The 14,222-nt window shown below is 39.5% G+C and overlaps 1 protein-coding gene across 8 annotated transcripts in view; it reads right to left on the minus strand.

Moving 5' to 3' along the window:
• Nucleotides 1-14,222, minus strand: part of MAGI2 (membrane associated guanylate kinase, WW and PDZ domain containing 2) — a 757,062-nt gene that overhangs the window by 28,566 nt on the left and 714,274 nt on the right. For all 8 annotated transcript variants that reach the window (XM_054216495.1, XM_054216512.1, XM_054216480.1 and 5 more), the window contains one exon: nucleotides 13,912-14,055. In XM_054216495.1, the coding sequence (XP_054072470.1) occupies nucleotides 13,912-14,055 (144 nt within the window). The remainder of the gene's footprint in view (nucleotides 1-13,911; nucleotides 14,056-14,222) is intronic.

The following is a 14,222-nucleotide window of genomic DNA, read 5'->3' on the forward strand; positions in this document are numbered from 1 at the left end:
GCATTTTCTCCGCTCATGGAAAGTGACACGTTTGAATATCAGATCATTATTTTTAAGAGGCATTCCATCAAGCTGTCTTCTGTGGAGATATAAAGCTTTTCAGCTGAAACACCAGAATATTTTAAAAGATAAACTTCAATGTAGCAACATTATCATTTTGCATGGCATTTAGGTCCTCTGTCATTTTACACTTCATGGATTTCATTTTTGTCAAGAAATTAACAGGAAAAACAATTCCCCACATCTGGAGAGCTAACCATCCCTAAAATAATACCTCCAACTCCCACGCCATTCAGGTACAATTTTTGCCTGACAGCCTGAGAGGATGCACGCATCCTAATGACCAAGTTTTAAATCCACAAATAGCAGGGAAAACGTTTGAGAGCACCGCCCTTGAAATCCAATATTTTAATCTCACAAAGCCACAGACTGCCTTTGGCTCTTTGGAATACACTTTAATTGGAAGGTGCCGTTACACGGGGTCCGTGCGCGGAGCTGCAATGAATGCATCCCTTGGCAAGGCTGGAAGCTGTTTGGTAGCCAGTCATGCGAACCGAGCTCACAGACCCCTTCCCACTCCCAACAGGCAGGCCCTGCATCACGGGACACCCCCCCGAACTGGCATTGGCTCTGATTTGTAACCTTCCTGTCTTCGTCAAAGACTACAAAGCCAGAGTGATCAGCCTCCACACCCTTCAGAGGGTCCCACCAGCGCGAGGTTGAAGTGCGTTGGCCAGCCGGCGTGGGAAGCTTGCATGGCTGCTGCCTGAGCTGTACCTTCAGAACATGCCTTCAGAATAATCTGAAGAAACATGCTCTTTGCACCTATGAATCTGGCATTTTTACACACATTGATTTCAAATTGTGTTTCTTTCTTTCTACAGGTTGAATTTCCATGCTGTTTGGGATAAATGCCTACCCAAACCCACAGGTTGTCCTCCTGACCCAAGGGCATTTGATAAAGAGGATGCTCCTCTATTATATTCTTACAATGTGCCAGCACAAAGTAAACATGGAATGCTTCCCCCCTCCTTAATGTTTTTAAAGTTGAATATTAATGATTTAAATGTAATTATGAAAGTAGTTTGTGTGTATGGGAAATGTCTCCTATAAAAATCTGTTTCAGTTCAAGTTAATTCAGACGCTCCATCCATGCGTAAGAACAACTGAGCTATAAAATTGTGCAGCGTGTTTTCTGGCAATAATGAGAAGATAATATTCCTAAGGAGTGTTTAAGTGACATCACTATTGATGGGTTAATTAGAAAGAAAATTGTAAAGCTTCTCCAAATCATTAGAGTGCCTCTAGTACATGTGAGTTGAGCTGTGGAGTCTTTTTTCTGGCCATATTTTATAGTAATTATTACATGTCTTGTTAAAAAAACCCAACCATACATATAAACAGAATTTCAGAAGCAGGCTAAATCAGAAGGAAATACATATAGCTTTAATGTATCAAGGAGGTTTTTCCTTGCTCAGATGTACTGTTAAACTACTGATGGTAGCCTTGTGTACGTTTGCCTCTGCCAGCGCGTAAGGAACGGTCTCTAAGCAGGTGTATAGTTCCCGCTTGCATGAAATGGAATTAATTGTGTATGCACATTTTCATTCTATGTTAAATGAGGAAATCTAATGATAAAAGCCGCCTCAAATGATTTGTGCAGAGGGCATTGCTATCTGTCATTTTATTAATGCGTTCTATAATTAAACCTCAGGAAAGAGACTAATTGCACTTAATTCCTTTTATATGGGCATTCTATTTTTATAACTGAAACATTTTTTGCATATTATTTGTTGCTGTTGTTATTGTTAATGAGTCCAAAAGGCTGAGAGATTGTCTGTACTTAGAGACTGAACAGCAACTCCAGAATATCTATTTTGGTGAATTTCCAAGTCCTGTCAAGCCCTAATATTGTTGCCTGGAATTAGGCACGGGCTGAATATCTTCTGTGCATATTTCCTTACGGCAGAGCATCTGTACTGCCTGGAAATCCTAGGTCTAACATGAGGCGTGAGCAAAGCTATGGGATATTTCTAGTCTCAGACTCCTTCCAGTGGATTTTGGGTATGTGAGCTTGGATGTCTCAGTGAGAGACACGGCATTTCTCTTTGGAGGAATTACACTAACATAGCCCATGCCACTTTTGAAGCAACCACCCATGAAAGTTTAGAGTCACAAACTTTTTTTTCTGTGGCCAACCAGCTGTTCAAGCAGCTGCAGCTTCTTACCCCTGGGAACGCCTCGCTCCTTGTTCCTGCAGAACACGGGGAGGAGAAGGGCCACAGGACAAGGACTGAGCTGGAGAAGAGCACGGAATGGCTTTCACACCACCCCTCAGCAGGTGTTCTAGCTTTTTTTCTTTTCACCTTTTCCTGAGAGATGGAGAAACTTTAGAAGCGCTATTACAAAAAGAGAGTTGGAAAGTGGAAAACGTGCATGACCAAGCGCAGGAGAAAGAAATGGAGTTTGCAGTGGTGGGTGGCTGACAAGAGAGCAAAGTGGACTTCTGGTACTACAGCAGACTTGATGCCTTCTGCAGCATTGCTGCAAAATAATCCACGTATACATGAATTAAAGGTGTGAAAGAGAAAAGGAAAATTCATTATCTTACTGGAGTTAATTGATATACCATTACTTTTTTAAAAGAGAGCTAGGATGACTCATTGTGGCCTAATGTAATACTAATAGCACATACTATCTATTTAACCACTGCAATCATTGATAGGAACCAGTAAAAACTGTTAAAAAGGAAGAAGAAAATTTTCTGGTATCTTCTTGATGGTCTCAGCCAGTTCCCATTATGCAAAAGGAAAGCAAATTCAAAACTTGACAAGTCAATTTTATAGATCCTACACAGAAGCCTAGGCATAGATCTTCACGGATACTGCTTTGTCCAAAGTCGCATCCACACAGGAAAACAGAAAAGAACATAAACTCTGACAAGTTAAACATAAAACTGCTAAAAGATTTTGAGGAGGAAAAATGCTGAAATATAGGAGCTAAGAATATACTTTCGAACATACCAGAGGTGCAGAGCCTGTCAGAGAACCAAGATCTAAAAAGATAGTTTGGCTGCGAGGTAGAAAAGACCGCAGGAAATAAACGGATTCTTTGCATCGATGTTTACTAAAGAGGAGGGCAGCAAAACTCCTGCAGAGAGTCTGCTCGCCACAGGGGTGAGTCTGAGGAACTGACTCCAATGGCAGGGTCAGTGGCGAAGATTTTATAACAAACTGATGAAACAGATAGTAAGAAAGCACCAGAAGTAGATGGCTTTCATTCTCCACTCTAAAGCTGCTGAACTAGTAGCTACGCGGTGGAATCTACTGCCTGAATCAGTAAATTGCTGAGCAGCAGAAGAATGGGAAGTGGCAGGAGTGACACCAGTCTTTAAGGACAATCCCGGAAAGTAACCAAGCGAGTCTCATGTTCAGTTGAGCAACGGAAGGAAGCAATAAGGATGGCGAGGGTTAGTTGGCAGACGGATAATGATGATATAGTGGGGAAGGGTCAGTGTGGCTATTGTGGAGGGAAGCCATTCCTCACAGATCTATTGCAGGTCACTGGAGCTGCCAATGGCTATATAGACAAATGTGATCTGGTTAGTATACTGACATTTTCAGAAAGCTTTTAACAGGAAAGCCTTCAGTATAGGCTCGGCTGTGGGATGAGAAAGAATAGGGTCTTGTAGGTAAGAGATTAAATTTGAGGAAAAAATTGCTTTATGTACGTGGTCAATTTTTACAATCAAAAGACCTTACCATAGTGATTATTCTGTTCTGCATATTTGTAAATGGCATGGTGAAGAGGTGGAAGACTGGGGTGATAAGATTTGCAGGCAACACAATACCATGCATGATCATCAAACCTAAATTTAACATTAAAAGCTGTAAAAAGATAGCACAATACTGTGTGTTAAAGCAGCAGGTGAAATTCAGTGGCGGTAAGTGCTAAATGCTAAGTACAGTACATGGGGAAAATTACATACACCATCACTCTAAATAAACCATTAGTCCTGAAGAGACAGATCTCATAGTCCTTGCGGTTAGCTCGCTGAAAATGTCAGCCCAGTCAAAAAAGCAAACAGAATATTAATTATTAGGGAAAGAATAGAGTACAAAAGAGAAACTATCTTTATGTAATTTAGGAGCACCAGTATCTTGAAAACTGCAGATCGTTGTGGTGCTTCCACCTCCAAATGAATGTGATGGATGGAGAAATGGTTCGGAGGAGGCCAGTGGGGCTGGTCAGGGGTAAAGATCAGCTCCCTTACGAGGCAAGATGAAATAGACTGGTAAGCTTCAGGTGGATATGATGTAGGTCAATAGAATAAGGAATGCTATGGAGAATAAGGAAGCAATCACGAGATTATTATGTTGTAGCTGCAAACGAAAAAAGGAGCTTTTTTTCAAACAATGCAAGTCTTTAGCTTTGGAATCCATTGATATAGTAAATCAGGAATCTCAAAAGCATGAACAAATTCAAACAAACGGTTAAAAAAATGGTCCAAGATACTAAATGTGAAAATTCTAGCTTAAAAGAAATATGTAAACTGCTGATTGCCAGGGGCTTGGATCTTGTTATACCCAGTGAAGAATCATTGCAAACTTGTCCTGTGTTCCTTTCCTAAGCATCCTCTATTTGTCCTTGTTGGAGTGAGGATATTGGGCTGGGTGCGCCATAGGAATGGGTCTAATATTTGTATCCTTTTACCTTCATAGGTGATCTCTCCCTGTTTCTACTTGTGGCGGTTTGGGAAAACACAGAAGAGAGTCTGCCTCTCTCATTCCTTTCGCTGGACAAAGTGTTTCAGTTACCAGAGCAGCATTATTTGGTGTGTTTATTTTTTTCTAACACTCGATTCTTAATTTTTTAAGGGCTACTTAATTTTTTAGGCCCGAAAATCTTTAGAGATCTTCCATGAAATACAGATTCAAATATGGTACCTGCCTGACAACTAAGTATTTTATTCTTAAAATTTCATACTAACCCATTTTTAACAAGATTGTTAACTCTTTCTTTTCCATAGCTGTCTCGAAGGATTTTGCTATTAGGCACAGAGTTACAAGGATGCTTTGAATGTATCAAAGTGAGTACATTTTAAAAAGAATGATGTTAATTACATATGTGAGAGGAATATTCTTTCTCTTTACCTTTCTGCAAACAAATTCTAAAAAACACACATAGCATTTTGGAGAAATGCTGAATAATAGTTCACCTACAGTTAATTCCCTCTCGATTTATTAAGCTTTTATACTGTCAAAATATATTCAGGATCCCCGAGGAGCTCAGTTTGCATTTCTTTGTTGTGCAGATACAAGAATGTTGATCAGCTTTGTGTCTGCATGTCAATATATTCTTCCCTGAGTTCTGCCAATTACACTAACCCGGCATCTTGCCACAGGCTGGCATACAGCTCGCACGCTCGAGCATCCCAGCTGAATTCCCAGAGTTCAGATCAATCACACCCAGTCTTACTACAAGTGAGATTGGACAGTGATGTATGTAGTGGGGAATTGGCGTGTGAATGAGATTACCCCAAAGGGACATGCAATTTGGTGGGAAAGCATAGCTAACATCTTCCTGTACTGTTCAGATGGATCACAAATCACAGAATAACCGGATGGGACTAAGAATATCTTTGTCTTTGTGCTCCATTGTAATGACTGTGTTGACACTCACTGAATGCTTACTATGAAGGTAAGATTTATATTACAGCATAAAGTAAGCCAGGTATTCCGGAGGTTTTAAGAGTAAGTGCTACTTATGTAGAAAAGAACGGCTACTTAACTGACATTTATCACTCTGTAGGCATTTGTCTTCCAGATGTGTGCACAAGACCTTCGTCAAACAGGGGCTAGTGGAGCACTATATGCTCCTGGAGTGTTTTTCTATCCCTTTTGTGTGGGCATAAGGTCAATATTTTATATCTAAATATTAGTGACTTTTCAGTGGGGTTTCTGATGGCCTTCTCAAGCCCTCACTCATGGTAAGAGTGCAGCAGCTGACTCCCTACTGCTCTCAGCACACTGCCCGTGGAAGATCTTTTTGGCTCTTAGGACCTACTGCTGCTCCTTCCACTTTTATGCTGGCTGTGACTACAGTAAAGTTGCAAGAGGCTTTCCAACAGCAATATCTACTTTTCTCCAATATTCTGAACATATGACTTCACTGCCTCTTAAGACCTGGATATTTGCATGAGTTGATATCTCAAATTCTTCGACTTTCTTTATGATCCAAAATAGGATCCAAAGTTTTTGCTATGGCAAAAATTGAAGATTACGCTGGCCAACCCCTGGTTTATTTTTGGATACAGTCATTGCCCTAAATGTTCATAAAAAGGTCATGACTGATCCCATTTCCTTGCTGCAGCTTTCTTGATTGTGTAAAGAAATGTTGCATCTGTCATCTACTACCTCTACAGTGTGACAACTTGCCTCCTATTTTTAATACTTTTTGCTCTAATCACTGTCAAGCTGAGCCGAGCTACTTCTTGCTTGCTGTACTTACTGACTGCAACCTCCGGTGAATTCCACTACAGAATGTAAGAAATAACCCTTTGATGTGGGGTTAATCGATGATGGAGCATCCCAAACAGATGCTCTGTTCTTTGTTAACAAGAAATCTAGGGGAGGCTCTATACCAGTGAGGAGCCCGTGCAAATTGTGGGGTGTGCACAACAACATGCCCTTGAAGATTTCCATTTGCTGTAGAGCAAGAAATCGTTCATTCTTCCTTTTCAGCTTTGATTGGATGGTCTCTCATAGGAACCAATCAGTTCTGTTGACGATCAGCACTTTTTCATATTTACCCCTTTCCTTTGGCAATAGGACTACAAAAAGCTGAGATAAACCTGCTGAGACTCTGTTCTGGAGGACTGCAGCAATGTAGCAGTAGTGCGTGGACAGCAGAATCACAAAGATTAGGGGAAGGTACCTGTGTGTGAAGCTACGGGAACTGTATGTGATTTCTGGTACAAAATTTGACCCTAGAATGGCAATCTCATAAAACAGTATACATGGTAACCCAGTTATTTCTGCTTGGATTTTGTCTTCTCTGAGCTGCAAGGCAACAGCTACTAAAAATACATTTTAAAAAGAATGATGATACTTTACACATGATGATATGGGCTTAGAAGAAGTGCCTGTGGAAGCTGTGTTATGTTCAAGCCTCAGACAGGGACTGATTCCTTAATTGGTGGAAACGGATGACTTTGATCTTTTAAAAACTTAGAAATCAAGGTCTGCTAAAAATGGATACAGTGATAAAGTGACTAGATGAAAACCAAACAAAATGTGTGTAACAACAAGCACTCAAAAAAGCTGAAATGGAAAAAACCCACAATCAACACAGAAGAAAAAGACTTCTGCTTTGCGTGGTATAAAAGCCTTTCAATACACTGTAGGGACATAATTAACTAAAGCTACTCTAAACTTTGCCCGCTTTTCAGCTCTATCCACTGAACCCAGAATAGCTCAAGTGGTTTCTGGGTGCCTGACTTGAGACGCTCAGGAGTGTCCTGCTCCAGAGAGATAGATTTATATTCCCTTGTTAAACTCCACTGTTATATTTTACAGAGCCCAGATAGATAACTGCCTACATACTGCCTATTTCTTTGAGAACCCTGCAGAGTTAGTCTTGATCCTAATTGATTTCTTCTGGGAGACATAGTTAGCAATAGCCAACTCTTACATGACACTCTACTGTTTAGAAGCTTGGCCTCTAGGCTTTTCAAAGGGACTTAAAATTATGTCTCCTATGGCTCAAGAGAGGGCTTTTATGTCAGGTTATGAGTTTCATAGGCACTCTGTCCCTCTTATTGCAAACAAGGATGTACAAGTAATGTTGTCAGAAGGAAAAAAAGAGAAGTAGTTGCCTGATGTTGTATTTGGGATGCTTACAAAGAGGGAAATGTCAGTTTTGAATGATGTCAAATGCTCATACATGGGTTTTGACAGCAGTTTCAAATGCCTTCCATGATCTGAAACTTCAGTTCTGTTTCCTTCCAAATGAGAGACAGGGTCCCTCTTGTCTGCCTACCTTTATTGACCCTTGGCTCTTGAATACTGAATTCTCCCTTTTTGCTAGGAATAATTTTTGGTGTAGGTGGCTGAAGTTTCCTGAGTAACCACAAATAAGGTTGGTGTGAACTCTTATCACAGGGAAAGGACGCAATACACAAATTGTGCTGGTTTGCAGAATGCTGTGAGCCCACAGTATAGGTTGGTTACTGTTGTGAGTCTCACTGCGCTCACTCGGCCAGCTAGAACAGACCAAGCACGGCCACACAGATTCCGTGCAAGGTCAACACAGAAGCTCACAATTGACTCTGTAGGAGATTCCTGTCCCTTGTGCCTATTTTTATCTCCAGCTGCGTACAGCTGAAACAAGAGGGGCGCAGACAGCAGGAAAAGCTGCAAACAAACAAACAAGCAAACAAACAACAGAGATTGACGAGTGAAAGAAGGACTGCAAAGCACGAAAGATATAAAATTCTGCAGTGCCTGGATTTCAGATGTCTGTTCTGCAAATGCATAAGAAAAATCTACAAAACAATAAGAAAAATAATTTAGTATTGGGAGATATGTGGAAGCTAGAGACAGGGCTAACTGTGTATGCGGACTGAGAAAAATGAGTTGACAAGGCAATAAAACTAGAAATGTCAGAGATGAGAAGTATGACTTTCGTGGAAGATGTGAAAAAAAGGATGTAACTCGCAAAGTGACAAAATGACACAGATGCACATTGTGTACAAAAAAGCACATTTTGCCCTCATTCTTCATGAATTTCACATTCAATAAACCCATTTGTGCAAGATACTCTGTATCTTTGCAGCCCTCAGCCACAGGCTCTTTATTCGATGCTGGTTTCAATAAGCATGCTGGCTGCAGCAGATATCATTCAAAGCAATAAGAGATCTGTTGGCCATATCTCACATGAATAGCAAACACTGCGGCCATCCTTAACAATTCTCCTGAGAGCAGTCAGTAGCTCCTCATCTCTAAAGCAGGAAGGGATAGAGATCTGCAAGCAGAGATCTGACGATCATTGTCCTCCACATGAGATAAGAAGAAAAATATGTGTTATCGTGACCCTTATCTAAATAGACCTGTAAAATTGTTGCCAGTAGCATTTGAATCTTCAAAGGCTGGGAGGACTGTGCTCCACATTGGCTGTGTTACGTCCCCCATCTCTGGGGACTGATTCAACTCAATACTGCTGTCACTGATGGCGTGCACACCGTAGTCTTGCCCTACTCTGAGACTAGGCCTTGCATCTTTATTTTTCAACATTGCCATCACCAACTAGTTTCCATTTTTTTCCCTGATGTTAGGTTACTTGAGAAATGGAGTCCTGATGTGCTAAGACCTCTGTCAGTTCAGGATAATGTATCAAATGCACTAACAATTCTCTAAACTTTTCTCGTGGTTCTTTTAATGCATCCTTGTCTTACGGTGCACAGACATGGTCCTATTCAGTCCTTTTTTGCCATGGTGTGGACACAGTATTATATTTATGGTATTCCCTCATCCTGAAGAAGAAAGGAGGATGGAGATAAACTTTTAGAACTCAGAACTTTCACCGAGTCCATCTGCCATTTAAGGTGTTGCATAGTCATGTTTTCTTTTGTAGTCTTTTCCTTAGGTCTAATTAAACTTTTCTTTATTACTCCTAATTTGTAAGATATCTTGCTCTTTGTGAAAATTCACAAAATTTACTGGAAGTATTTTGAGTCCCATGTTTCAAGTTCTGTAAATCTTTGCTGTGGAGGCTTTTCAGAATTCAGGACTGTAGCTTGCTCTCTGCTCAGCTGTCAGAGTTAAGAGGGGCCTGTATTTACTTCCAGTGTAGCGATGAGGTCTCCCCCTACAGAGGTCTTCTGTGAGGAATCTCCATATGCCTTATCCATGAATTTCAGTAAAATCTTGCCAAAGTTAATTGTGGTATATGACCTGACATATGGTTTTATATGAAATTAACACAATTATGGCTGTGGCTTTCCAACACTCGTTGAGAATAGTTTACCAACAATGCAGGCCAAGAAAGCATGTGAAGAAACATTTTTTCCTGTAGACTTCTGGGTCCTTTAAGGGACATTCCCTTCCCATACCTATTGACAGATGAATCCAAGTTAAACTGGGATGTATGCTTGGGCTTCTCCAGAAGGAGAGTCTATGAGCTCAAATAAAAGTCTCAGTGCATGTACAAGTACTTTGACTAAAAACAGTGTAATAATCCTGTGAAAGTTTTAAAACTGTTTTTAAGGAAATAATTTGTAGAACCTTAAGACAGAATGTCGTGTCTATATAGGCTGGCAAAAAAAGATTGTTGAATAAAAAAGCAATATGCTGGTAAGACTCATGAACTCTGTATGACATGAACTCACAGGTCTTCCACCTTTCTGGTTCCCAGAACAATTCCACAGAAAATCAAAGTAGACAACTCCATCAGTCATGAAGGGCAATTAAAGACTATTTTAGATCTTGCAATACTAAAATGGAGTGTTCCTCAGTGGATTTGTTTCCAATAAAAACACAAAGTGCCTAGCATGCCGTTCCCAGTGGGAAGGAAGACCAGGACTTCTGATTCTAAATAGCGATGTGATAACAAACTTCATTAAACCTTTTTCCCTCTTCCACCAGCCTTTTCAAATACAGACAGTTTTGGCAGGGCCAGTGCTTTCCCTGCTCAGTCTATGGAGTCTCTTCTCTCATCTGTTCCCAAGCTTCACTGGAGTTCATAAAAGCCTGAAGATCAAACTGAAAGTGTCACAAAGACACCGCGATTTTGGTGCCACTTTCTTCATGTTGTTTCATCATTGCCTTTTTGTTAGATTTCTCTTTGTTTCTGTTACCGGTATATTGTATTCCATTCATACTTATCTTCCTCAGTAACGGATCTACTCTATGTTCTTTTACAAGAGATAGTTCCATACTGGTTCTTTATTTACATCTGATTTCTTATAATCTTAGCTTTTACTTCTTTAAATTTATACTCTGCATCGATAACGCATAACCCTTTTACATGTATTTAGACCTCAGAATCTTTTGAATGTGTGCTGATAGACTTGCAGATTTTTTAACAAGTGCCCAAGTGAAATATAGCTGTTGGGCTCACCCCATCACTACGGCTTTGCAGTGCCCACTAAGAGTACAACATGCAGACTTTGACTTGCCTTTCTGGAGTTGTCTTCAGTTAGAGCTTGCATTGCTTCGATTGTACAAATTTATAAACCCACTAGTATAGATGTAGCTCCGTTACTTTAAAGTATTTTATATTCTTTTAATTATTTCAGCAAAGTAGGGAGATTTATATCAATATGAATGTGCCTTTACCAGTGCTTTTCATGTTTCATTATATCACCTATTTTTTTCAACAGCTTAGGTGGTTTAATTTTTCTTTTCTTGGCTTGGTGAGTGGGAATAATGGTGAAGTTATGTGTATTATTTCTTTCTATAAGCATGATCTGCACCTTGTGTTATCTGCTTCATCTTTTTCTGTAAGGCTTCAGTTAAATCAAAGAAGGCTGTTCAAGCAGGAGGAAAGAGGAAGCAGAACAATACTGAAGATAAGTAGGTCATGAGAAGAACTATTAGTTGGAAAATGCTCCTGCTAAGATCCTACCACATAGCACGGTTTACTGTCCCCAGTGCTGAAAGCCTCGGATCAGAGAATCGGATCTTTAAAGACAATGGCATGTGAAGCGAGAGGCACTGAGGAGATTTTTGCGTGTTTTGCTATAGAGATGCATCTGTGAAACAGAGACACAGAACTGCAGTAAGCAGGCTGGTGGTCCCAGCCAGGAAATGGGAATGAGCCTGCATTATTAACAGTGCATGTAAATTTAGGAAAGGAGGTATGGGTACAGAACTCTGCTTCCTTTCCTCATCTTCCTGTATACTCTGTTCCTTTCGGCAAATATTACTTTTTGTTTTGTTTTTCTATTTTTGTTTTGAAGAAGCTGTTTCTTGAGCTTCTGCTGTCCATCAGTTACAGGTCACTGGAGAGAAAAGTCTTGCAAGTTCCAGACGCATTTGTCACTGTCAGATTAAAATTTCTGTTAAACAGGAGCGTACAACACAAGAATCAGTGACAAGGCTGGAGGGTAAAACTCATTCCAAAGAATGATGCTTTTAAAGGGGAGACAAAAAAACAATTACAACTATCGGGCCAGAATAACACTTGGCTGCGTATTGTGGCCACATCAACAAAAAAAGCTTTAAAGTAAGTTATTTTAGAAAATATATTAACATTTTTCATTATAAGATACAGGACTTTTCGTTAAGGAAATTGAAAAAAATCTATGTATTTGTGTTACACACACTTTATACTTAGGCTTTTCACAGAGTGGATTCTCCAACTTTATTTTGTGGTACTAGTTTGTTCAAATGCTGCACAGATTTTAATAGGTTATTTTGCCTAATACAGGTTATTATTTGAAACGAACCCTCTCCCAAGGCATTGTTCTTCTGTAGTGTGTGATGCCAGACTTTATTAAAAGCACAGCTTTTCCCCCATCTTTAATCACATTATGGCTGGTAATGAAAATCTTGCTTATGGCTTTTTGTTAAGAGCAACTGACTGTGCTACAGTAAAGGAAAGAATGAAAACGCTCACCAGAGAAGATATCTGTAAGTTAAAGTTCTAGTTGCAGCTAGAAATTTATATATTCACCTATATTTCACTCAACAAATATTGTGGGAGTATTTCTCAGTTATCAGTTGCCTGCCCGGCTTCCTCGTCACGGCAACTGCTTCTGCCATTGCTCCCTCATGCAAGCTCCAGTGCCGGGGGTTTGCACCCTATGGTACGACTGAGGACTAACTGGCTTCTACAAGTCTACGAAGTGGGCAAGTTAAGAGTGATTTGAAGCACAGTAAAACTCCTGAGTTATATACAGAAAGTCTCTGACTGTGTATTTAGACCGATGACAATTCTCATTCAGTTATGAAGCCAAATTTGATGATAGGGTTGTGAAACAGAATCTGTGTTGCAATGATGACATTTGCAAAATATGCTGCTACTACCGTACAGAACACAATTTCCATTGTCCATCTTTATAATTAAATATTCAACAAGGCTGCACTAATTAGATACATAAACAATTTTTTATGTTGACTCTTGGTAGTCTCTTTCACCTATGTTCTCTCCTCCTTTTTGTGTACTCACTATTCTGCAAGGAATCAGCAACCCTTGATGAGTTTATACCTCCTCTCTAGAACAACTAGACAGATTTAAAGCATCTATTTTTGATTGGGTTATTTTTCCTATACAGAACATGTATTTTTTTTATCATGGAATTTCTTAAGTGAATGCTTTTAGATTAAGTATTTGCATGTTATTATGATTTCTGCCAATACAGGACTCAAATGCACTAAGACCTATGCAGAAAAACAGTGAAAAATGATCCCTACAAACAAGACTGTATAGTATTAATAAAGAAACTTCGTATACACTATGAAGGCAACTTCATTAAATTAGTAAAATAACACAGTCCAGGTCTTAGGTTTCATAGTTATCCACTAAGTGTCATATAGCTATCACTTTGCTTTTGTGATTAGAGACATAACTGTTAATTATGCTGATGTTATTATCAAAGAAACATCAAACTTTTTGTCAGAGATTTTTCAGTTGTTTAGATATGAGTGAAATAATAAGGAGAAAAATGTATAACACAGTAAAGCTGTTATCAACAAGAAGTAATACATTTATTCCGCAACAAAACTACACAGACCTACTATGTTTCAACTGATTTCTTGAAGTCCTACAGAACAAGTTTATGTTATAAAAGCTATTTGGCATCGGTTCTTTAAACCCTGATCAGAGATGAAAAAACTGCTTTCTCTTTGACCCTATTACCAAACAGATCTGTAAATGTTGAAAAAAAATGTTACAATGAGTTTTACTTACCCTCATCCTTCCATTCCTTATTGCTGGTCCATCCTCCGCTAACCTCAACACATACAAATCCATTTTGTACTCCCTTCCTCCTCGAATACTAAACCCAAACCCTTTGGCTCCTTTCTCCAAATCAACGGTGAAATAATCAAAGTCCTGTATAGACAAATACAACATGAAAGACAATTAACCATATGAACGTCATGGTTTACATTCAAGAAAACTTTAAAATATATCTCTTCAAAAGTGCATCTATCCAATTGACATGAACAAAGGGACCTTCAAAGTATACTTCTGTGCTGACAGCCTTTGGCCATTTCTGA

The sequence above is a fragment of the Rissa tridactyla genome, chromosome 1 (genome assembly GCF_028500815.1).
Source record: "Rissa tridactyla isolate bRisTri1 chromosome 1, bRisTri1.patW.cur.20221130, whole genome shotgun sequence".
NCBI lineage: Eukaryota > Metazoa > Chordata > Aves > Charadriiformes > Laridae > Rissa > Rissa tridactyla.